Below are 26,600 nucleotides of genomic sequence, written 5' to 3'. Positions count from 1 at the left end.
TTTGAAAGTAAATTCTTTTCAAGATGTGTTAAAAAATAAAAAATAAAATATTTATAATATAATAAAAAAACAAAATAAAGTTAAGAGACAACCTAACACCATTAAGTTTTTTTTTTTTTTTTAATCCAAACACCATTAGGTTTAGGAGGTAGGACATTTCAGAAGATCCGTACTTTAATGTTCAGATATAAGAAAATACACATTTAATATTAATAATAAATAAAAATTAGTTTATATTTAAACTAATTACACTCTAGATTACACAAAAATAAAACGTAAAAATGATATTTTTTAAAAAGTTAAAAAAATAAAAATACGAATTAAACTGTAAATTTTAAAAATATAAGATTATATTTAAATAAACAGTCAAAATTATAAATGTTAGAATAAAATATATTGGAGTGTATGTAAAATTAATTTATAATTTATATGATATAAATAGTATTATATACTGTAAACCCTAAATTGCAAATACACTATACTGAAGGTTTGGAGTAGCTAGAGAGACTTGTTGCCTCGCCGCTCGCCACTCGCCACAACCACCAACCACTGTTGCATCTTCCATATATGTTGTTGCCGCCTCTCTTGTCATCAACGCATCACCTCACCTCTCTTGCCGCTCTGGCTGCCATTGCATCCTCCATCTCACTAGCCTTCGACCACCGCTGCCTCTTGCCCTCCCCGCCAACCCATCTCGCTTCCCTTGCGGCCGCTATCGCCAAATACCGCTTCAGGCGGGTTTTGCCGTTCCAAAACGGAAAACGGGGCCATTTCCACCGTTTCGTGCTTCTTAGATTACACCTGTTGCCTGTCACCTCAGTTTTACTTTACTGGACTGGTAAATCCAATGGTTTCACCAGACAAAAATCCGACTGCAAAACAATGCAAAATTGTAAACATACCATGAAAACAGACAATGATACGGGTATTATCTAGTAAGCAGCAGCAAATCAAGTACTAGTAAAAGTGAACCCACAGATAAAATATCAGGTATGCTGTCAAGGCACGAATGTTCGACACGGATGGCCTCTACAGATCGAAAAATTAAAGTTTACATCCAAATTATGAGGCTTTTAACCATGATCTTTTTCCACATTTCTTCAACATCATCACGAAAAAAAAAAAATCTTCCAAGGCACCACCATCACATGATCATGATCATTTAGCTCTTTGATGCTTGCTTCTCTTTTGCCTTTTGTATCTTCAGGACCTTTTTCACAATCTTTTGCTCTTCAACCAAGAAGGCTCGGATGATCCTACCAACCATAATGGCACAAATTGTTACTGATATATATATATATATATATATATATATATTAACATATTACCAAAACACTTTTGACATTTGACAAAATATAATGTCAAGAATTGAAAATTGATTGGTGCCATAATTGATATTCCGATAACTTACCTCTCCCTGACAGCACCACCGGACAATACCCCTCCGTAGGCACGGTTCACTGTCCTGCGGTTCCTCGATAATCTAGATCTCTTGTATTCAGCTGGTCGCAGATGAGGAATCTGCAAATAAATCAAAAATTGAGTATAATATTCAATAATACTGCTGATTAACAGCTTTAATTTGCCGCTTACTAAAAAATACAGGTGCATTATTGATTTTATTGCTGATTTACAATAGCCAGTAATCTATAAACAAGTTGAAGGTAACATGGTAATTAAGCAGGGAAAACCTTCATATTATGGACACCCGTCGATGACGGAGACCAACTAAAGGTGGGTGTAATATGGAAGGGCTGGTTGGTTTTTGATACATATCCAGGTCATAACAGAGTCAGAAACCAACAGAATTTCAGGTACAACGTGGAGGTACAAATTGGGCTTTTGACAAATCTGAGTATTATCGAAACTTCCTCCTTTTTTATGTTTGGCAAGTTAAATGTGTGATTTTAAGTGATCTACGTCAGCTTTTTCTGAGGTAACGGAACAACAATAATAACACTATCAAGCCTTGATCCCATTAGACGCAGCAGATACATAATTTATGGCTCATCAATTATTTCTATGCATAATGATAAAAAAATAAAGCAGGAAAACAATCATAATACATTATCAATTTTAACCAACAGCTAAATTAGTTTCATATCGGCAATCTCAATTGTTGGTGTCCAAACCAGTCAAGGTTTCGACCTTCTAGGTCAAGCATCCCCTTGGCACTGTGATGCGGAACTGAACCAAAGAAACAAGAGTAATCCCTATTACTAAAAATCAATATCAATATTCAATATTACTCATCAAAATCTGTTCTTCAATACATAACTAAAGAATTATTCACAGATAACTAATAGCTAAAGACCTATTCTACCTAGGATTCCTTGATCTAATCTAATTAAGATTATAAAGATAATCCCAATCTAATTAGGATTCTAGGAAATACAAAAAATTAAAAGAAACTAGGAAACAAATTAAAATAAATAAACTATTAAAACAAATACATTTACACTTAAAATATTGTTTCCCAAAATGTTTGTTTCTTTGATCTTCATCACGCTGCTTCTAAGCATTCATGTATGCATTTAATGCCGCATCACGGTCCATTTGAATACTCCCCTCTATTGCAACTTTAACAGTAGTGTAAAATTATAATATATACAAATTTAAAATTTGTGTTCAGGAATTCTTCAGCTTGGCAAGATGAACTTGAATTCTTGTTATATATGGATAACTGCATCTATGCAAGTAAATTTAACAAGGGAAGTTGCTGAGTTATTTTCTGCTAAAAATGCTTGCTTTAAGGCAGGGCCTATTTAATGTAGGGATCAGTGTTTAAAAAGCACAAAGCAGATCATGCTTACAGTTTTGTGTGTGAACCTCCACAACTTTAGCTGAGGCAAATAAAGCGCACTTAAAGTCGTGCGTTTACATGAGCTTTGAAGTGCAAAAAAAGTGTGCACTTAACATATTATTGTTGTTAAAAAGTGCTAAGCTGATGGTGATATTAACACCACCATCAAGACTTGATCCCATTAGACACAGCAGATACATAATTTACGGCTCATCAATTATTTCTGTGCATAATGATACAAAAATACAGCAGGAAAACAATCATAATACATTATAAATTTTAACCAACAGCTAAATTAGTTTCATGTCAACAATCTCAATTCTTGGTTCCAAACCAGTCAAGGTTTTGACCTTCTAGGTCAAGTATCCCCTTGGCACTGTGATGCTGAACCCGAACCAAAGAAACAGTAGTAATCCGAATTACTCAAAATCAATATCTATATTCAATATTATTAATCAAAATCTGTTCTTTAATACATCACTGAAGGATTATTCAAAGATAACTAATAGCTATAAAGCTATTCTAACTAGGATTCCTTGATCTAATCTAATTATGATTACAAAGATAATCCCAACCTAATTAGGATTCTAGGAAATAAAATAAATTAAAAGTAACTAGGAAACAAATTAAAATAAATAAACTAATAAGCAAATATTAATTTCTACATTTACGCCTAAAATACTGTTTCCCAAAATATTTGTTTCTTTGATCTTTGTCATGCTGCTTCTAAGCATTCATGCATGCTTTTAATGCTGCGTCACAGTCCATTTGAACATATTCTCCTCTATTGCAACTTTAACAGTAGTGTAAAATTATAATATATATAAATTTAAAATTCGTGTTCAGGAATTCTTCAGCTTGGCAAGATGAACTTGAATTCTTGTTATATATGGATAACTGCATCTATGAAAGTAAATTTAACAAGGGAAGTTGCTGAGTAATTTTTTACAAAGATGCTTGCTTTAAGGCAGGGCCTATTAAATGTAGGGAGCAGTGTTTAAAAAGCACAAAGCGCATCCATGCTTACAGCTTTGTGTGTGAACCTCCGCAACTTTAGCTGAGGCAAATAAAGCGCACTTAAGTTGTGCATTTACATGACCTTTGAAGTGCCCAAAAAAAAAAAAAAGGGACTCGCTTGTATTTACCAAACAAAAAATATTGATAGAAACATGTAATTAGGTGTAAACTAGGGAATGTTAATATATTCTTAATTGTTGTAAATTAGGGATCGAGGATTGATTCTTGATTCTTCTAAATTACAGATTGTTGATTGATTTTAGCTTAGGGATTGATTGTTTGAGAATTGTTGTAAATAAGGGTTGATTGATTCAGAAGAGGTGTAAATTAGGGATATTTTTTTTCATCATTCTTTTTTTATGATTGTATAAACTTGTGAACGGGTATAGATATAAATGAAAAATGATACCTTATCATTTGTTAAATCTGTAGCCCTCCATATTATTTAGTTTTTTTTAATGATTTCTTTTTAGTAGTTTATATTGTCTATGCTTATAAAAGTTTATACCCTTTATTTCATTTATGTGCACTTCACTTTGCTTTGCTTTGTACTTTGTGATTAAGCTTCATAGGCCTTCTACACTTAAGTGTGCTTAGTGCTTTTGAAAACACTGGTAGGGAGAAAACTTGTCTACGGTAGTAGTGATTGGTGAATCTTAAATGGCAGGATTATGATCCCTACTTTCATGCAAAACTGACTGAGCAATTAAATACCAATATCCAAGAAAAGTATTGGCAACACTATAAATGTTTTGCACCTCCAACTAAGGAATCATAGTTGTCAAAGGTGCGCCTAGGTGTGAGGCACAGCTCTGTGCGCTTCATCACAGCTGAGGTGCAGATCCATGCTTGAGGTGCATGCATTGTATTTATAAGTGTATTAAAACCCTATTTGTTGTCCATTTGTCATCTTAGATCCTATTTCTTGTTGATTTGATTGTATATTGCTGAGAGGCGAACCTAGCAGTGTAGGCTGCAGGTTTGCCAGATCTCCCACTAGCAGCTGGGATCCTTTGGCAGTGATGTTAACTCGCTGAAGAACTAATCATGTCTGCGTTCTGCTCCATTTTTCATTCTTTCTTCTAATTTCTTTTGCAATATAGAAGAAACTATTTCTTTGCTCTAATTGTTTCTCACTGTGTTCTACTCTACTCCTTTTCTTTCTTCTAATTTCTGTTCCAATTTAGAGAAACCAATTGCTAAGAAACAAATGTCTTCAGTGTGTGGTACAGATTTTTTTTCTCTCTTCTAATTTCTTTTTTCAATTTAAAAGAACCTACTTATTTTTCTATAACTGTTCTTTCTGTGTGTTCCACTGTAATTTTTTATTCTTTCTTTTAATTGCAAAAGAAATTAAAAGTAACTAATTGTTTTTTGCAGTCTGTTCTCCTATAATTTTTTCTTTCCTCTAATCTATTTTGCAGTTAGAAGAAACTAATTGCAAAAGAAACTAAATGTTTTTCTGCAATAATATTAGTTGCTATTATAGGGTTGGTTATTTGTCATTTATGATTTTATGAGTTTACCTCTACCTCCTTATAGGTACACATTGGAAAGAATATTGTATAAGTATTTTATAAACATTTTAAATAAATGTGATGCCTGATGTGTTTGAGGCTCACACTTTGTCTTGCACCTAGGCCCCAGCACTAATTTTCACCTCAGTGTCCCTTGCGCCTTTGACAACTATGGTGCAAATACTCTACCTGAGCCCAGACCAGATCTAGTCTGTTTCCATAGACTCCTGGCCTGGTTAATATTTCTTACCCGATATAGATCCATATAACTAAGAAATTGCTGTGTTACCAAGGCTGCTACCACTCCACCTAAGCAAACCCTTCTTGAACAGTTATCTGCCTTAGCTTGCACTTCTAAATCCGGAACATCAGCTTTCTCTTAGGAGGCATTTGGTACAAGAAAAGTTTTTAGATATTTAGGATTCATGATTCCTAAGAATGCTCTTAGGAATCAAAGATTCCTAGAATTTATACAATTCTATGTTTGGTTAGTTTTAAACATTCTTAGAATGTTGGGTATTCTTTTTTAGAAATCTTCAATTCCTATGTTTGATTTAAATGCAACATTCCTGGGAATCCATGTTTTGTTTCCAAAATTACCCTTATTTGATTTTTTGTTTAAAAATAATAACTTCCTTTTAGTATATAAAATATTGGGACCCACAACCTCTTTAGGAAGCCAAAAAACGTTATTTTTTTACACATTATGTATATGTGTGTGTATGTATATATATAATATATATATGTTTGTATGAATATATATATATATACATAATATATATGTGTGTGTGTATATAATATATACATAATATATATGTTTGTATGTGTGTATATATAATATATATGGCGAAGATAATCGTGAAAGGGTTATGGAATTATACGAGGATAAGGGGTGTTTTAGTCTTTTTATTTGTTAAAAACTTCCCTAGTCCATGGGAATCTAAGATTCCCAACCTCCCGATGGAAATATTTTTGTGAGAAAGTTGATTAAAAATAAATCCTGAAACTGCTATATTCCCAGGAATCTTTTTTTAAAAAGTTGTACCAAATATGGGAGTGTAGATTCCCAACTTAACATTCCCAAGAATCTAAAAACTTCTCCAGTACCAAACGCCTCCTTAAGCCCTAAACCTTGTTGATAAGCCTCCGCCAACACCATCGAGCTAGGCCTTGACAATCGCCCCAAGCTTCGTTAAGTCAAATTGCCACCAAAGGCTGGGTTCTGGTTAGGGTGGATTGGAATGAGACACGGTGGGCTGGGGCAAAGTGTGTGGAGGAAGTGATGAGTAGAAGCAAGTAGGGAGAAGGTGGTCAAAAGGATGCTGTTTTTAGCAGCACTGATCATGCAGTGTGTGGAGGGGCGATTGAAGAGCCTGTGGGCATATGGTTTGGGTTAGGGGATCATAGAGAAAGGATGCCATGAATTGGCAGTAGTAGCTGCAACAGCTGGGTGGTTGTGCATTGGCATGTATGTAAGTTCCTGGTTTGATAGCTTTGGCCGATTGGCTGGTGTAGTTTTTAACCCATAACATACTGGTGCTGGCAGTGACCTGCTGTCAATGGTGGCAGTGGCACAGAGAGCTGCTAACAGAGACAGCAGTGGAATGAGAAAGACAGGATACAACGTGGCAGCTCTAATCTGGAAATCATGTCATTTTTATGTGGTAATCAAGTAAATTAGTCAAAAATCAAGGTTATTTGGGATTATGTCCTTTAATTGGGTATAGTTCGGGTTAGTACACAGCACCACACATACCCAATAATGCAGGTAACATACAAACTTGATTATACCCAATTTACGCGTCTCAAGCCTAGACGTGAGTTTAGATGGACGCCAACTGAATTGGGCCCCTTATCATGCCTGCCCCGGAAATCAAAAGCATGCTAAACTTGAAGAACATATACAGCCAAAGGAACTCTCTCCACAAAGAATAGACCACTTTATCCTTTAATAAAATCACTAATATTGGTGCAAAAATCAGATTCAACATAGTGGAAATGCTCTAGTGGCAATGAGGGTTATCTTTCCTTTACTAGGACAAATATTTAAAATCAGCCCGCGCTCACCACCACAACGCATTATTGATAAAATAAATATGCATGTAGTTACACGCATTCTATGCATATCAGCTGAATCTGGGCGTAGAGTCATTGTACTTCAAGACTACAATAGGATTGGCCAAGGTGATACAGAGATGAAAATTTCGGAAAAAAAAAAAACTAAAAATCATGGCGTGTGAAACAAAAATACTCAGGGATAGAAAGGGAGAGGAGACATTTGGGTTGGGGAGTGGGGAACAGAAGGAAAAATGTTTTCTATGAGAGTGACGAGAGGCATGGACTGAGATTCTCCATTTACGCGTTCTTTCTTCCTAAAATTAGGTATTGGTTTCTTTTGAAGTAAACACAATCAAAGTGAATGCATTGACGGGTAGCACCTAACAAACCTATTTGAAGGGGATACAGAACATCTGAACAAAAAACCAATACCTTCAAAGCAAAATACAGGACTCCCAAAATATCAAGAGAAGCAACAATGCACCCATGATCTAATTGGTGCAAAACTCAATTCTCTTAATTAGTTAAAAGCTCATCTGCGATTAAAAAAAACATACCCCTTGGATTCTCTTCCCAGTAACAGGACATTTGGGTCCGCTGGCTCTCTTCTTGGTGCTCTGATACACCAACCTCCCCCCTAAATTCAAACAGATTCAACTCAAATCAGTACTTAATACCATCACTTCCACAATTTTCATAAGACTCGTACAATTCCCGATTAAAAGTGAAGGAAAACTTAGGGTTACAGAAATACCAGGAGTTTTCACAACCCTGTGCTGGTTTGATTTGGTGGCGTAACTGTGCCGCTTCCGATACGTGAGTCTCTGAACCATCTTCTCTTCTTTCGGCTCTCTCTCTCTCTTCCTCTCTCTCTCACAGATAGAGATTGAAACAAAAGAGTCTGTCCTTTGGTGGTAGAAAGATATAAATATGACTTTCAGGTCTTTGAAACCCTAGATCTAACGGCTGCTCCGAATGCTTTCGACGGATGCGATTAATTAATCGGCCCATCTACCAAAAACTGAACTACCCAAGCCCATTTTAATTCACCAATCCAACCCTCACAGGGGCCGTAAGGCCCATAAAACGCATCCATGTGGAGCCCACTTTTAAAACTCCCAAGACTAGCTTGGCAAGAGCATCATTTGTAAGACAGGTGAGTCCAATTTTCAGGCAAAATGCTATATTTATAAATAATTTTTATAAATTATAAGTAATATTATAAAACTAATAATAATTATATTTAAAATTAATAATAATTCATAATAATTTTATTTAAAATTAACAAATATTAATTTTAGATGGAACTATTATGAATTGTTATTAATTTTGAGTAAAATTATTACAACTTTTATTACGTCACATCAGATTAAAAAGATTATCTGTGAGATTTATTTGTACATATAATATTTCCAAATTCACATCCCTTTTTTTGAAACCTAGTTAACATTTAATAAGTTTAATTTGCTTACAAAGTAGTTTTTCAAATATGATAAAAAGTTTTAATTTTAAAATGTCTTGAGTGAGGTGAATAGCTTGACAAAGTCATTATTTTGCACAAATGATGGAAGAGAGGCAATTCCATCCAAGATGATACCCTTACATTAAGGGTGTATTTGATAATATGAAAAATACATAGAAAATGTCACATCTAAAGAATTGAATTTCATCTTTAGTGTTTGACATTATATTTTTTATGAAATTGAATTCCATGATACAATAATTAAATCATGTTTTTGCCTCTTTTCTATGAAAAATTTCATCTGAAGAAGAGATAGTTTTTGTTTTCTATGTAAGTTAGAAAATATTTTCCTTTTCACCTAAATGCTATCAAATACACCCTAAGATTTGAAAGTTCTAACTTTATAGTGACTGAATGAGAAAATCAATAATATTGTCTTTAAATGATCATTGTATCAATTCTAGCAAAGTTAAAAAGTAACATACTTTTATATTATGGTCACTTGACTGCCCTTAAAACAAAGTAAAAGGGCAATTAATACATCAAATGGACACATATACATATATAAAGCTATTTTCTTCACTTTCCAATACCAGGGGGCTTTTAGGGATATCCGAAAGAGACAAGACCCAAATCCCAGTTGATTTTCCTCTACTAGTTTTGCCCCATTAGCAGCAAGTAATTAATGCGCTTTTTCCTTTTAATATATATGGACGGTGATTTTATCCGAACATGACAAAACAATAGGAGTTGGTAGCCACATTTACTCTCTCCACATGGCCTTCCCTTTAAGCTCAAATTGATTTCACAAGCTTAGACTCACATGTCCTCTATGTGTCAGACCCACATGTCTCAAAATGATAGATTATCTTGGATACAAAAGGTAAAATTTCTCACCTTAAGGGTCCTTACACACTACTCCATATATGTGAGAGGAGTTAATTACAATATACAATAATGCACCAGTTAGGAAGTACACTATATGATGCTTACAAGTATCCACCCTTATAGAAAGGTGAAACTCCTATACTGCAACTGCCATGACTCAAGCCTACATTATTGGATTCGATCTGTTATTTGAGAACCAACCATACTACGTTCGTGGAGGAATCACTATGTCCTCTCTGTGTCAGTCCCACAGGTCTCAAAATCATAGACTATCTTATTAATTAATACATTTGCTTTTCCCAAATAGCCACACATAATGGTTATAATATATTACTATGTATAGAGATTATTAAAAATTTAGAATTCATATAATTGGCCGTCTCATGCACCACGGGGGCATAGCACAGGCCGAGAACTGCAGGTTAGCTTGGCCCTTCCATGCAAGCGGAGGCCCCTTTAACAGCTTGATTAGGCTTTCTTTAAATTTATTTATTTAGTTAAATAAATACATTTATATTTAATTTGAAAACTTATTTATTAAAGAAGTTAAAGCTTGAGCTTTAATATGTCCGGCTCGTTAGAGGCTCACTTATAGGTATGTTTATAAGTTTGTTTAGAGTATATTTAAGAATAATATGTATTTTTTATGATTGAGATTTTTTTTTGCCATACTAGACATTTTATTCAATATTTAAATCTATACTAAAATATATCAATTTTATATCTTCTACATAAATGAGCCTAAAATCAAGTTTATAATATTTTTTTTTAATTTAAAAGGGTTACAAAAGAAAAGCCTCACCATTTACCTCCTTTCAGTTGGATGTCATACTTTTAATTTTTTCAATATTAGGACCAAAATTTCAATTTATTTTAAAATTGTACTACCATTTATTTTTTTTAAAATAGTTTTTTGAAAATATAACAATCTTGAATGTTAGGCTGATGCCAATGAGCAAGCCAAATCACTCGCTAAACCAAAATTTAGCGAGCCAAATGAAAAATCTTTGCGACAACGCTACTCGTCATTGTCAAATTTTGGCGAAATCCAAAACCCTTGCCAAACTTGGCAAGCGGAATCGACCAACCCACCATCGCCATCTCTCTCCCACAATGGCCATCAACACTAGAAAAGGCCTTACTAAAGCCTATGGAAGATGAAATCGATCGGAGAATGCGAGTTGCAAACGTCGACTATTAGATCTAGAGAAGAGAAGTTGCAGACGTGGTGGGAGAGGAAATTAGGGTAACAACCATTAGATTCGGCAGCGACAATGACCAATAGAAGAGATGGTGGCGAGGATGAGGAGAACCAGCGGCGATGACGTCTTATTCGAGGAGGAGTAGATCAAACACTAGGTTTGTGATTTTGGAAATTTTTTTATTTATTTTTATATTGGATCAATGATATTGTGTATTTGACAATTGATTTTGTGTATGTGTGTATATGATTATTTTGTGTATTTTATTATAGCTAAGATGAAATAAATATAGTTAAAGTTTATTAAAAAAGAAATAAAATAAGGAGTCAAATAGAGAGAAGAATAAGAAGTGTGGTTGGAGCATAAGCAGTTTTCGACACAAAATCAGAATAAATAGTGAATTATTTATAATATAATAGGGAGAAAAATAGAGAAATGCATTAGAGTCAGCCTTATATATATTTGTTGGTCCCTTGACACACAATGACCACTCAAAAGAGGGTGAATTGAGTGATTAAAAACTTATCAATCGAATTCTTTCCTTTTAAAAAATTTTTGAGCTTTTTTTATACAAAGAAAATACTTGTTATAAATATATATGTTGTTTAAGAGTGATAGCAATATAAATACACAAACAACAATAATCAACATAAGAATATATAGTGGTTCGATGTCTCCAATACCTACTCCATTCTCTCAAGGTCAACCCGACACTTGAGGTTCCACTAAAACCACACTTAGATTTTCCAACAAGTTCACCTAAGAAACTTTTACACAACATTGAGCTTTTCCCCTTAGCTCACCCCAACAACTATTACAACACAATAATACACCTAGATTACTTGGACTTTAGGATGCCACTCATAATCCACAAATTAATACAAATAAATTCTATGTCCAAATAATCCTGGAATAATATGGAATTAAACACAATGATGTACAAGGCAAAATAAAAATAATACAAGTTACCACAAATGGAGAGAATGTGTTCTCCTTTGCCTTGGACTCCAAATGGATTAAACTTTAAGTTTGAGCTTTGGATTGATTTACTTGAGTTGTTTGAGAGCTTGGGTGTGCTTTAGGAAGATAGGAAATAATAGAGCATTAGCCTTCTCCAGATTTTTTCTCTTGATATTTATAATGGAGCTTTCAAATGATCTGTAACGGTTAGAAAAATTTAACCGTTGGAGTCTAGCAGTCGACTATCCTAATCGACAGTCGACTCCGCGACACCCATGGTCGACTCTCAACGCTGACAATCGACTCTTATTGGCCTACAGTCGACTGGTCAAAACTTGCTCTCGGCTACCTCAACTCTGCATAACACATAGTCGACTATCCCTTACTGGGAGTCGACTCTCAATCCATATTTTCATAAAAATAATGATTTATTGATGATATAATACATGGCATGAATTCATTACAAGATATTTACATTTCTTTAGTTTAAGTAAATGTCCACATTTTTCTTAATTTATATTTTACCTTCTATTTACTTTAATACATAAATATAAATAAGAAAGTATTCCTCATTTGGATTCAATAAAAATATCTAAAAAATTAAAATCCAAAACAATAAGAAAACAAAATTTTGGTTTTAGAGTAAATTCGGGATTTGGCGATTTTACCACTTCCAAAATACATATTTTCTATTTCTTGAAAAATTCATTAAAAATCATTTTAACAATAATGAATATTAGTTATCAAAATACCGGAAGATAGTTTTTCAAAAAGAAAACATTCTCTTATGAGTCCCCTTATAATGCGCTAATATTCCTGTAATATCCTAAAAATTGAGAAATAAATAATGATTATAAATTTTGGTGTTTGAAGTCATTATGAAATATTTGAGGAATTAAGGAAAAATAAATGTTTATGTTGTTTTGAGGAAATAGGAAATTAAGGGTAATTAATTAAATTATTTGGAGATGTATGAGAATGCGACAATTTATTTGTGGGTTTAAGAGAAATATTAATTACTAATTGTTGTGTTTGTGGAGATTATTGACTATCTATGGGTTTAAAAAAAATATTAAATTGTTGTATTAAAAAGAAATTAAGGCAATTAATAATCCTTTTGGGAGTACTTAAGGAAATAGTTAAATAAAATAATTTAGAGGATTTTTTGGAAATTATGGGATGATAGTGAAATAAGAGGAAATTGGAGTTTGGGGGTGCAAAGGAAATTTTCAGAAGTTCTAGGTGCTAGTGTAATGTTGGAAATTAGCTGTAAGTTGCCTTTATAATTAATTGAAAGCGCATATTAAATGAGGGAAGCAACCTGCCCAGCTGGTCGCACGGGCGCATGGGATGGCCGAGGTTGCGGGTTCGAGTCGAGGGAGTCGCACGCGGGAGAAGAAAGGATGACTTTATTCAGCTAAGGGGGGGCTGAAACGACGTCGTTTCGGCCCAATGGAGGTGGCTTCTAGCCCAACGACCACCACGTGGCTCTTCCCCAACCACTCGTTTTGCATCTGTTTTAAAGCCATTTTTGGGCATTTTCGAAGCAGTAAAAATGGAAGAAAAATTTGGGAGAAGATGGGAGCTCGGCCAGCATCGCGCGGGGGAGGAAATTGAAGAAAAGAATGAGGAAAAATCTTGTTTAATCCGCGTTTTAAGTATTCAGGTATGTTAAATAAATTATTAGAATATTATACACATAGAGATATTAATTTTATACGGTTAGATTATGCGGATTACGCAGTTATATTTAATTAATTTGAGTCACAATCTTGTTATTTATTGTAGAACGCTTTACTTTGCATCGGGAGCGCAGAAAATGCCAAAATCAGCCAAATACAGGCAAGCTCCTAACCCTCTCCTCATGATCTTCATTTCCTGCAAGAGTCTTCATTATTTTCCATATTTTAAACCATTTCTTACCGTGACTCGGATCCACGCTTAAATAATAATAATCTGCGTAGTAACCACTTTATGACTTTTATTTTATTAATGAGTTTATTGTTAATGGAGTGTGCTAATCAATGATGTCTTGGAGTCTTTCTTTTCGACCATCACAGAGCTTCGTACCGCTCCGCTTCCCTTGGGAATGATGCTGAACCCATTGAGGTTAGGTTATTAGAAAATGATATGATATTATGAAAATATGTTAAAAGTCTATTATGTATGTTGAGATGGTTTTCTTCGAATGAGAAGAAATGAGAATGGTATCATGATGTTATGTGATTATGTACATGAAGAGTTATGGAGAAATGTTGTGTAATGTTAAGTTTAGAAGATATAAAGTTAATAGTGTCAGTAAATGTGTCTAAGGGTATGGGGCACAAAGTCACTAACTGTCGACCATGGGTCGTAGCAGTTGATGGCTGGATGTATGGGCGCCTGTCATCGGTTGTTACGATAAGCGCTAAACGGCCAGAAGAGCTGGTATTTCAGATTCCCGCCTTGGTTTGTGCATATCATGATGTGTGTGCTACAGGGGGCTGAGTTGTATTCACTTGGGGACATGCTTTGTGTATGATGGGATGTATGAGCATTTGCACGACCCGGTTGGCCTAAGAGCCAATTTTGGTACCCTAGGCAAACATGTGCATTTAGAGCATGCCGCATGTGTGTATTCCTATGTGGGCGTAGGAGGGCCTGATGCTTGGTTTATGGGGGCCTTGTTATCACGTTTATGCTACAGAAGCCATTGCATTTCTTATGTGTTGCATTCCATGGTTCTATTATTACTGTTATTCTGGGCGGGAGTATCGTGCCAGGTGTCGGGAGTACCGACTTGGGTGAGCTTCGGCTCGGTTTAGATATTAGCTCGGGGTTGGCCCGGGGGAAGACCAAAATAGCGGAAGTATATGACGATGTGATGAGTGACAGGAAGAACATATGAGGGTATAATGGGTATCAAGAAGAGCATGTAACGAGTATCAGGAAAAGCTAAACGTTAAATGTCAAGAAAAGCTGACCATGATCAGGAAAAGACGGGTCCTATTGAATGATGAAATGGTAGCCTATTTTAGGCTGCAACATGTTTGTATGTTGGACTTGGGCGCCAGTGTATGTTTTATGTGGGCCCTAAGGACCGTTTATGTGAAGTTTAGTATATGTTTATGCATTTAGAAATAAGGCAGGTATTGGGCATGGCATGACTTGATGTTGCATCGGCATGAATTTCATGGGGTGTTACGGGAAGAGTCTCGTCTGTACTCTCCAGCCTTTCTTTCATAAGCTTGCTGAGTCTCGCGACTCATGTTTACTTTACATCATTCTAGGTAAGAACATCCCAAGACTGCAGGTATGTATGCGCAGAGTTGGGTCCAGATAGTCGAGTCACGATAGCAAGTGCAGAGCTCTCCCGAAACCAGATCCTGGGTGTCATTGTGCTTGTGTTAAGGTTAATGTTTTATGTTTGAGATATATGTGTATTATGTAAGCCAAATGGGCACACAGTGATCAACTATGTAATGACAATTATGAGATGTTTTATATAAAGAAAGATTATGATTTAATAAGGGTTGTATATGAGTTGTAGTCGTGTTATTGTTCGATATCATTTTAGTAATGACCCTCTCACTGATCCTCTTTGTGCACGAGGAGGCTCCGGGAGGCAGGCTGTTACAGTTTGGTATTAGAGCAAGTTTAAGGAATGAGACTCTACACACGTAGGACGGTTGAGTAGAGTTGGGAGTGTGCCCTTAGTTGAGTGGTTAGGATCCCATCCTTATGCATAGGTTGGGAAATAATAAGATTTTGTATGCATAAATATCGGGTAAAGATTAGGGGATGTCTAGCTATTAGGCGCTAGTCTTGGCTAAGAAGTATAAGAACCCTTAGGTTTGGAAGAATGGATTCTTTCTCTAATGATGTCTTAAATGATTTGGTGTGCAGATTGGAGACTAATATGGAAACCGGTGAGCCGAGCCGTAGGGTGCCGGACGTCAGCTTGGGAGCTCTGGATTTGCTGTGGCACCGCTGGGAGCACGAGCTGCTCACTCGCATAGGAGGTGCTTAGCACAAAGATGAAATGGTGATCAGTTACCTATGCCGGGTTAACCAAGTATTCAGATCCATAGTGTATGAGCAGTTTTGGGGTCTCTCTCAGAAACAGGTTCTGTTTACCAAGAAATTTATGAACGACTTTTGGAAGCACGTAGCAGAAATGCTCTTGGAAGATGTAAATCTTTTGTTCCAGTATGGCAAGTTCATTCGGGCTTTGGAGCGGCAGGCAAAGTTTTGGGAGCCTAGCTGGAAGTTTCGGGAAGACCTGACCGGAATTGGACGATTCCCTAAGAACCTACCATCTGTGTTAGCAGCGTGGGAGTTTGAGGATCGGGGTGCGAAATCAGCCCATTCCAGTGTAGGAGACAACGAAGACCTTGATGACCTTGAGAATGAAGCGACATCTCGAGCCAAAGGGGATGAAGGGAGTGCTGCATAGGGAGGCGATGCCTTAGATAGTAAGGAAATATTGTAAAATAAGGAAATATTGTAAAATAGGGGGCTAAGTAAAGGAAATTATGTGTAATATATGTGGTTAGTAAGTGGTAAACGTATGTAAATTATGTATGAGGAATAAAATGTGAGTTTGTGTACGCATGATGAATGTTGCTAAATCAGCTTCCAAATGATATGTGAAGGAATATGAGGGTAGCGTCATTTTAATGAATGGGACTAAGGGTAGAAAGGAAAGTGGGGGTAAGAAGGTACAGTGGGCTGTTGAGTGACTGTAAGGAACAGTCGGCCGGTTGCGAACGGTCATCCGTATCCTTTAGTCTATCGACTATCCTAACTGAGCTTGATTTCTTAAGTTCCTAGTTTTAGTAAGTGATGGGAATTTATGTGACGTTTGAGGGTTGTTGTGATGAAGTTAAGTAGCTATAAAAGGCAGATATCCCCGGTGTTTGAGTACCCTGAACACGAATTTCGAGGACGAAATTCTATTGAGGGGAGAATTGTAAAATTCTGAAAATTGAGAAATAAATAACAATTATAAATTTTGATGTTTGAAGTCATTATGAAATATTTGAGGAATTAAGGAAAAATAAATGTTTATGTTGCTTTGAGGAAATAAGAAATTAAGGGTAATTAATTAAATTATTTGGGGATGTACGAGAATGCGACAATTTATTTGTGGGTTTAAGAGAAATATTAATTACTAATTGTTGTGTTTGTGGAGATTATTGACTATCTATGGGTTTAAAGAAAATATTAAATTGCTGTTTTAAAAAGAAATTAAGGCAATTAATAATCCTTTTGGGAGTACTTAAGGAAATAGTTAAATAAAATAATTTAGAGGATTTTTTGGAAATTATGGGATGATAGTGAAATAAGAGGAAATTGTAGTTTGGGGGTGCAAAGGGAATTTTTAGAAGTTCTGGGCGCTAGTGTAATGTTGGAAATTAGCTGTAAGTTGCCTTTATAATTAATTGAAAGCGCATATTAAATGAGGGAAGCAACCTGCCCAGCTGGTCGCGCGCGCGCATGGGATTGCCGAGGTCGCGAGTTCGAGTTGGGGGAGTCGCAAGCGGGAGAAGAAAGGCTGATTTTATTCAGCCAAGTGGGGCTGAAACGACGTTGTTTTGGCCCAATGGCAGTGGCTTCCAGCGGCTGCCCCAGCGACCGCCACGTGGCTCTTTCCCAGCCACTCGTTTTGCACCTGTTTTAAAGCCCGTTTTGGGCGTTTTCGAAGAAATAAAAAAGGAAGAAAAATTTGGGAGAAGAAGGGAGCTCGGCCAGCATTGCGCGAGGGAGGAAATTGAAGAAAAAAGTGAGGAAAAATCTCGTTTAATCGGCGTTTTAAGTATTTAGGTATGTTAAATAAATTATTAGAATATTATTATACACATAGAGATATTAATTTTATATGGTTAGATTATGCAGATTACGCGGTTATATTTAATTAATTTGAGTCACAATTTTGTTATTTATTGTAGAACGCTTTACTTCGCATCGAGAGCGCAGAAAATGCCAAAATCAGCCAAATACAGGTAAGCTCCTAACCCTCTCCTCATGATCTTCATTTCCTGGAAGAGTCTTCGTTATTTTCCATATTTTAAACCCTTCATTACCGTGACTGGGTTCTACGCTTAAATAATAATAATCCACGTAGTAACCACTTTATGACTTTTATTTTATTAATGAGTTTATTGTTAATGGAGTGTGCTAATCAATGATGTCTTGGAGTCTTTCTTTTCAACCATCACGGAGCTTCGTACCGCTCCGCTTCCCTTGGGAATGATGCCGAACCCACTGAGGTTAGATTCTTAGAAAATGATATGATATTATGGAAATATGTTAAAAGTTTATTATGTATGTTGAGATGGTTTTCTGCGAATGAGAAGAAATGAGAATGGTATCATGATGTTATATGGTTATGTACATGAAGAGTTATGGAGAAATGTTGTGTAATGTTAAGTTTAGAAGATATAAAGTTAATAGTGTCAGTAAGTGTGTCTAAGGGTATGGGGTACAAAGCCACTGATTGTCGACCGTGGGTCGTAGCAGTTGATGGCTGGATGTATGGGCGCCAGTCATCGGTTGTTACGATAAGCGCTAGACGGCCAGAAGAGCTGGTATTTCAGATTCCCGCCTTGGTTTATGCATATCATGATGTGTGTGCTACAGGGGGCTGAGTTGCATTCACTTGGGGACATGCTTTGTGTGTGATGGGATGTGTGAGCATTTGCACGACCCAGTTGTCCTAAGAGAGCATTTGCACGACCCGGTTGTCCTAAGAGACAATTTGGGTACCCTAGGCGAACATGTGTATTTAGAGCATGCCGCATGTGTGTATTCCTATGTGGGCGTAGCAGGGCCTGATGCTTGGTTTATGGGGGCCTTGTTATCACGTTTATGCTACAGAAGCAGTGCATTTCTTATGTGTTGCATTGCATGGTTCTATTGTTACTGTTATTCTGGGCGGGAGTACCGTGCCAAGTGTTGGGAGTACGACTCGGGTGAGTTTCAGCTCGGCTTAGATATTAGTTTGGGGTTGGCCCGAGGGAAGACCAAGATCGCGAAAGTATATGACGATGTGATGAATGACAGGAAGAACATATGAGGGTATGATGGGTATCAAGAAGAACATGTAACGAGTATCAGGAAAAGCTAAACGTTGAATGTCAGGAAAAGTTGACCATGATCAGGAAAAGGCAGGTCCTATTGAATGATGAAATGGTAGCCTATTTTAGGCTGCAACAGGTTTGTATGTTGGACTTGGGCGCCAATGTATGTTTTATGTGGGCCTCAAGAACCGTTTATGTGAAGTTCAGTATATGTTTATGCATTTAGAAATAAGGCAGGTATTGGGCATGGCATGACTTGATATTGCATGGGCATGAATTGCATGGGGTGTTACGGGAAGAGTCTCGTTTGTACCCTCCAGCCTTTCTTTCATGAGCTTGCTGAGTCTCGCGACTCATGTTTACTTTACATCATTCCAGGTAAGAACATTCCGAGACCGCAGGTATGTATGTGCAGAGTTGGGTCCAGATAGTCAAGTCACGATAGCAAGTGCAGAGCTCTCCCGAAACCAGATCCCGGGTGTTATTGTGCTTGTGTTAAGGTTAATGTTTTATATTTGAGATATATGTGTATTATGTAAGCCAAATGGGCACACAATGATCAGCTATGTAATGACAATTATGAGATGTTTTATATAAAGAAAGATTATGATTTAATAAGGGTTGTATATGAGTTGTAGTCGTGTTATTGTTCGATATCATTTTAGTAATGATCCTCTCACGGATTCTTTTTATACATGGGGAGGCTCCGGGAGGCGGGCCGTTACAATTCCTCTTAGAATAAATAGCATTTATTGATTCATTTTGATACACAAAACACTATAATATTTAAAATATGTTATCTACCATAAGATATATCAAAAATTCATTAGGAGATTTAAATATACCAAAAATAATTTTACTAAAATTATGTTTTGTTAAATATTAAAATACACAATATGTTGATTGGAGCAATTTGGCACCAGATTTGGGAAAATTGATTTAATAATTCAAGCCATTTCATTCAACCAATTGATCTTTTCTAAGATCACTTCATTTAATTAAGAATAGTAATAAGTTAGTAATTAACAGTTTCTTTTAATGATAAATTGATTACGGTACATATTTGATGCAAATTGAAAGTTTAGACCTAATAATAAAAAAAATTAAAAGTTGAGCATATAATAATTGAAATATAGTAGATGGAGATTTTTTTTTGGTAACTAATCTAATTTAAAACTAATGAAAAGACTGATATGAATCTCCTTCAATATAAAGAGTTGAGTTTAAACTTGATAAGGTAGCGTTTTCTTTACTGTTTTCAAGTCATTTTTAGTTTTTAATTTTTTTAAAATAATGAAAACGTGTTCTTTTTGCTGTTTTTAAAAATACATTTTTGAAAAAAAAATTATAAAGAAAACTCAAAACAACTAAAGTTGTTTTGAGTGTTTTCATCCAAAACAAATTCTAAACTCAAAACACATTTATTTATTTATTCATATTTTATTATTATAATGAGAAAAAAATATTATAAAATTCATTAACTTTAAAATGTATATATATATTTTTAATAATATATTAACATTAAATATTTTTAATTTACTGAATAATCAAATTTATTGAATAAAATATCATTAAAAATTATTTTTAAAATTTCAAAGAGAACACGTTTTCTAATTTTTTGTTTTGAGAAATAGTTTTTTAAAATGACAAAGGGAACGCGTTTTTAATTTTCTAAAAACAGACTACCAAAACAAAAAACTGAAAATGAATTCAGAACTCAAAATTAAAAATTAAAAAGTAAAGAGAACGCAACCTAAACTTTTAAATAAATAAAGCTTGAGTCCAATAACAATCTAAATAAACAACATGAGCTTTTATGAACTCGATTCAACTCTGTTCGTTTAGAACTCTAGAGAATCGTGGTAAAGTAAAGATGCTAATGAATCAATATACTTTGACTAGTACTTGCTATCAATGTTTTTGTGTGGATCTTGAAACCTAGGAAAGTTTTATGCCATCCAGTGATAACAATACCTGAAAGCACAAAAAATGTAATGTACAACATGTGAAATATACCACATACATGAAGGGTCTCTACATAACAATTATAAGTGTATAATACAATTTTTGTGTATTGAAAGAAATAGTTAGTTTAAGAGGAAGTGAATTAAGTTCATCCTAAATTTAAAAAAAGAAAAAAGAAAAATAATTGTTGAAAGTAAACAAAGTAAAAAATGTAGTACACTGAATGTATAGTGGTTCAGTCTCAACTGCCTACATTTACTACTTTAACTCTTTGTTAAGGATTTTCGAACAACTTACTATTTATCTTTTAGTAGGCTAAGCTAGAACATCTTATACAACTTTTACCAAGAGTAGCTAGAACTTTTACAATGTGTTTTTTTTAATGGTTCAAGCACAAATCTTTACAATTGACACAAGCTAAGAAATGATACAATCAGATCACTCAGAGAAGTTTATACAATATGGCACTCAAACAAGAAATGGCTTCTCACAAAAAAATCATATATTGCAAAATATAACAGTTACAAGGATCACTCTATCTAAGAATAGAAAATAAGGATGTAAGACTTTGAAGGCTTTTGGCTTGAGACTGGTGTTCAAAATGTTTAGATTAGTGTATACTTTGTCTTGAGTCTCCTTTGCCTTTTATAGCTTTTCCCTCTTTAATGTTGTTGGCTTGCTGTACAGTAGCTAAAAGCTCACACTTGAAATTCTACAGAGACATTCTTTCTTTCTTTGCAAAGTAAAGGTTAGTATATGATTTGAACTTCAAATTTCATGCCAAATATATGAGAGAATGATTAGAATGCATTAAATGAAACTAAAATGTCTAAAAAAGTGAAATTTGTGTGCATTTAATGCTCCGTAATAACTAGTTTTTTGATCATTAGTTGAGCAAAATTTGGTATTATTCAAGTAAGATATCTAGTTACTCAAGTAAATTTAAAGGTTAATCAATTAATAATTCAACTATAAAGATTCACTCTCTGTCTTATAATTTTTACTTAACTAAGTATGAAATTACTTGATTATACATAACCTCTAAGTTAACTAACTATTCCAGTATAGGGACATGGCATTTTTCTTCTGAATTATTACTCAAGTAAGATTTATGATTATTTGACTAAGGTATATCATTACTCGATTAACATTTTGACCTAGTTAATTAAGAGTACAAATACAAAGACTTGTCATTTTGGCTCAATTTTTACTCGATTAATGGTTACTCGATTAATATTGTAACATCTTGTATCGAGCGATAGTAAGGACCGGAACAATTTACCCTGATGGGCTTATGCGAACTTCCCAGGGGGTCACTCATCCTTGAGCTTCCCCAGCTCAAGCACGCTTAACCCGTGAGTTCTTTGCCTACATTCGGCCCAAAAGGTATCTAGTTGGTGTTGTTTCATTCCTTACTTATCCTCAATATATACTACAATTCTCTAGGCTCTTAGGATATTACATTCTCCCCCCCTTGAGCACATGACGTCCTTGTCATGTGACCTTACAACTGATCTCAGATCTTCCCCCTTTGCATGGCAGATGTGAGATTCGCCTAAGGTTCCTACATACGCCTCTCTCAGGAACTCAGCATCCTCGCTGAGGTTTGCCCCACCACCGCTCTCAGAGGCTTAGCGGTCGGCTCTAATACCACTTGTAACATCTCATATCGAGCGATAGTAAGGACCGAAATAACTTACCCTGATGGGCTTACGCGAACTTCCCAAGGGGTTACCCATTCTTGAGCTCCCCAACTCAAGCATGCTTAACCCAGGGTTTTTTTTGCTTACATTCAGCCGAAAAGTATTCAGCTAGTGTTGTTTCCTTCCTTATTTATCCTCGATACATATTATCTTTCTCTAGGCTCTTGGGGTATTACATTTAGTATATATCAAGGATAAGTAAGAAAGGAAACAATACCAGCTGGATACCTTTTGGGCTGAATGTAGGCAAATAACTCCTGAGTTAAGCGTGCTTGAGCTGGGGAAGCTTAAGGATGGGTGACCTCCTGGGAAGTTCGTGTAGGCCCATTAGGGTAAGTTGTTCTGGTCCTTCCTATCACTCGATGCAGGATCTTACACGTGGTATCAGAGTTGACCCCTCAGCCTCTGAGCGCGGTGGTGGGGCAAACCTCAGCGAGGACGCTTAGTCCTTAAGGAGGGTGCGTGTAGGCCCATTAGGGTAAGTTGTTCCGGTCCTTCCTATCACTCGATGCAGGATCTTACACGTGGTATCAGAGTTGACCCCTCAGCCTCTGAGTGCGGTGGTGGGGCAAACCTCAGCGAGGACGCTTAGTCCTTAAGCGCGGTGCGTGTAGGCACCTTAAGTGAATCCCACATCGGCCATGCAAAGGGGGGAGATATGGGACCAGTTGTAAGGTCACATGACGAGGATGTCATGTGCTCAAGGGGGGGGGGGAGAATATAATACCCCAAGAGCCCAGAGAATGGTAGTATATATCGAGGATAAGTAAGGAAAGAAACAACACCAGTTAGATACATTTTGGATTGAATGTAGGTAAAGAACTCCCGGGTTAAGCGTGTTTGAGATGGGGAAGCTCAAGGATGGTTGACCCCCTGAAAAGTTCGCGTAAGCCCATCAGGGCAAGTTGTTCTGGTCCTTCCTATCGCTCGATGTGGGATGTTACAAATATATCACTTAATTGATTAACATATTGATTACTCGATTAATGCTACTTCATCACATACTCGAGTAATACAAGAGTATAATCGATTAATTTAAATTTTACTTGATTAAAATTGTGAGTTAGTCGATTAACTTTCTTGTTACTCGACTGAGGCAGTTCTTCCTCGATTAAATCTTTTTGAGTTGAACTTTACTTAATTAAAAGATGTTCATTAAAGTTTTATATTTAATTCTCATCTTCAAAATATTTTCTAAATCAAACTCAATAATCACACTTCACTTTAATATGACATGTAAATATTAATTTCAAATGTTCCACTTTATCTCCCCCTTTTTGTCAATAACAAAAAGGATAAGGGAGGAATAATATACCAATGCACTCTACCTTTTTTGTTATTTTAATTCCTTTGTGTTGCCTAGAGAAATACTCAAGAGGGAGGTGAATTGAATTTTTCAAAAATTAATAATTTTAACTCTTTTAAAAACTTTTAAATTTGTGATCTTAATATGTGGTGATTGTAGTAAGATTGATAACAATAAAATCACACAACCACACAGAACAAGAGAAATTTATAGAGGTTCAGCTCTGAAGAGCCTAATCATCTATCTCAAGACTTAGCTTGAGATTCCACTATGGAGAATCAACACTAGCTTTTAATTGGAATTAGAACTAACATACAATCCCTTGCTTAAGCAAGAACCACTAGCACACTTATAACCAGAGACAATTACAAACAAGTCACCAACAGTTGAGAATTCCACCAATCAACACATTTCCAGCACTTCAAATCTTCTTACTTTTGTTTAAATGCTCTATCAAGTTTATTCTACTTTGAGCCTCGATACTTACCCTATATATATACATTTTCCAAAACATTAACCATTAAAGAAAAGGTTAATATGAAATTTGAAATTCAAAAAATATTTACACTTTCTCAAACAATAAGAAAACATGTCTCACCTTTAATTCAAAATAAATTTACTTTTTGAATGAGAAATCAAGATTTGAAAGTTCAAATATAAGTTTTTGAAACATAAATGATTAAACCAAGAAAACACGTGTAAAAATAATTCTCTTTTAATTCAAAATAAATTTACTTTTTACATGAGTAAGAGAAAATATATCTAAAAATAATTCTTCTTTTATTCAAAATTTGAAAATTCAAATATAAGCTTTTGAGACATAAATGATTAAAATAAGAAAATATGTCTAAAAGTAATTCTTTTTTAATTCAAAATAAATTTACTTTTTGCATGAGTAAGAGAAAAAATGTCTAAAACTAATTCTCTTTAATTCAAAATAAATTTATTTTTTGTATGAGAAAGAGAAAATATGTCTAAAAATAATTATCTTTTAATTGAAAATAAATATACTTTTCGCATAAATAAGAAATGCATCTATCAAGAAATGAAAATTCAAATATAAACTTTTGAAATATAAATGATCAAAACAAGAAAACATATCTAAAGACAATCCATGTTCAATTCAAAATAAATTTACTCTTTGTACCCACTTTTAATTTAAAATAAATTTACTTTTTATATGAGAAAGAAATACATTTATATCATAAAAATATTTTTGTTATAATCAAAATCGTATTTACTTACCCTTGAGCTTAACACTTTGAGGAATAAATCATCAAAATCAAGAGACAAAACTTCCCTTAGTTTATTTTCTACCTTTCTCTATTTTGAAAAATACTCATGTGATGAACATTTTACCTGATTAATTTCTTTTTTTACTCGATTAAATATCAATCCTTTATTGGCATAATAAAACTTTTATTATAATAATATCATATTTTACTCAAGTGGTTTTCATTTTTACTCACGTAACTTCAATGTTACTCGAGTAAGTTTAAGTTTTACTTGAATAACTTAATTTACTCAAATTTCAATGATTCCTAGTTCAATTCTAATTTTTATGAATTGGTTTATCTCTAATGGTGCATATTGTAATAAGTTATGTAAAACCAAAATGATGTTTGATCATTGCTTTAGTTGGCAATACATCTTTAGTAGTTGCTCATGTGAATTGTGTATTTATAATGTTTGATCAAAGTGTGATTAATATAATGATTGGATTACCTTGTTGCGCCACATTTACTCTGCAAACGTGTCTTTGCTTGTCTTACTTAAAAAGGGTAATAAGAGTGAAAAAGAAATGAAAAACCAAGAGAGGGGTGAATTGGGTGTTTTAACACTTTTTGGGTTTGAGGAAATGTTATACAAAAACTATTTGAACCTTTATGGTTTTGAAAACTGATAGTGCAAGTACAAAACTAATAATGAACAATGTATAAAAAACCAAATGTAAATAAAGGTGGAAAAGATTGAATTTGTTGAAATTTGAATTTGAAGGATCACCCAAGAGGGGGGTGAATTGGGTGTTTTGAATAACTTTACAATATTAAAATATTATGCATCAAAACTAATTTGAAATGATACCTTTCATAACATAAAAAGGTTGCAATAGATTGATATAAGTTTATATGCGTTAAAATATTTTTCCTAAAGATTAATCTAAACATATTTCAACCATAAAATATATATGTATAGATGAGAGGTAGCATTTAAAGCTAAGTATAAGAAAACAGTTATGATAACAACAACTAAATTTTAATCTTCAAATCTCATCAACAAATATATGCATTTGAGAAATAAACATGAGATCAAAGAGGTTAGAAAATCTTTTATGCATGCAATGAAAACTAAAGCACTTTTGCTTGATGCTAATTGAGATTAAATCTAATGAGAATACATTGCATAGTAGGTGAAAAACAATACCATAAAAAACATAAGAACCAAACCATAAGAACACAATATTTTTAAGTGGTTCAACCAATAAGCCTAGTCCACTATCTTAGCTCCTCATTAATGATTTTGAAAACATCCACTAAGGAAGTTTAGGGGCTGTTCTTTTCGCATTTCAATTTTCAGTTTTGAGTTTTGAATTCATTTTCAGTTTTGTGTTTTGAATTCATTTTTAGTTTTGTGTTTTGAGTATTTATTTTGAAATTG

The 26,600-nt window shown here is 34.6% G+C and overlaps 1 protein-coding gene across 1 annotated transcript; it reads right to left on the bottom strand.

Moving 5' to 3' along the window:
* Positions 1-955: 955 nt before the first annotated feature.
* Positions 956-8,318, bottom strand: LOC127800421 (60S ribosomal protein L34). Its single transcript, XM_052335014.1, has 4 exons — positions 8,150-8,318; positions 7,953-8,032; positions 1,412-1,521; positions 956-1,256 (listed from the first exon to the last, which is right to left on the bottom strand). Exons 1-4 carry the CDS (start codon positions 8,226-8,228, stop codon positions 1,163-1,165), a joined length of 363 nt encoding a protein of 120 aa, XP_052190974.1. The 5' UTR covers positions 8,229-8,318; the 3' UTR covers positions 956-1,162.
* Between the last annotated feature and the right edge of the window lie 18,282 nt (positions 8,319-26,600).

This window comes from Diospyros lotus, chromosome 4 (assembly GCF_014633365.1).
Source record: "Diospyros lotus cultivar Yz01 chromosome 4, ASM1463336v1, whole genome shotgun sequence".
NCBI lineage: Eukaryota > Viridiplantae > Streptophyta > Magnoliopsida > Ericales > Ebenaceae > Diospyros > Diospyros lotus.
This window is presented reverse-complemented; position numbering and strand designations above follow the sequence as displayed.

What these genes read in the sequence shown, in the direction of transcription:
- LOC127800421 (XM_052335014.1), bottom strand. Translation starts at nt 8,228, where the DNA reads ATGGTTCAGAGACTCACGTATCGGAAGCGGCACAGTTACGCCACCAAA. An exon ending in CAGGGTTGTGAAAACTCCTG is followed by an intron (nt 8,033 to 8,149) that starts GTATTTCTGTAA and finishes GTTTGAATTTAG; the next exon opens with GGGGGAGGTTGGTGTATCAG. An exon ending in CTGGGAAGAGAATCCAAGGG is followed by an intron (nt 1,522 to 7,952) that starts GTATGTTTTTTT and finishes ATTTATTTGCAG; the next exon opens with ATTCCTCATCTGCGACCAGC.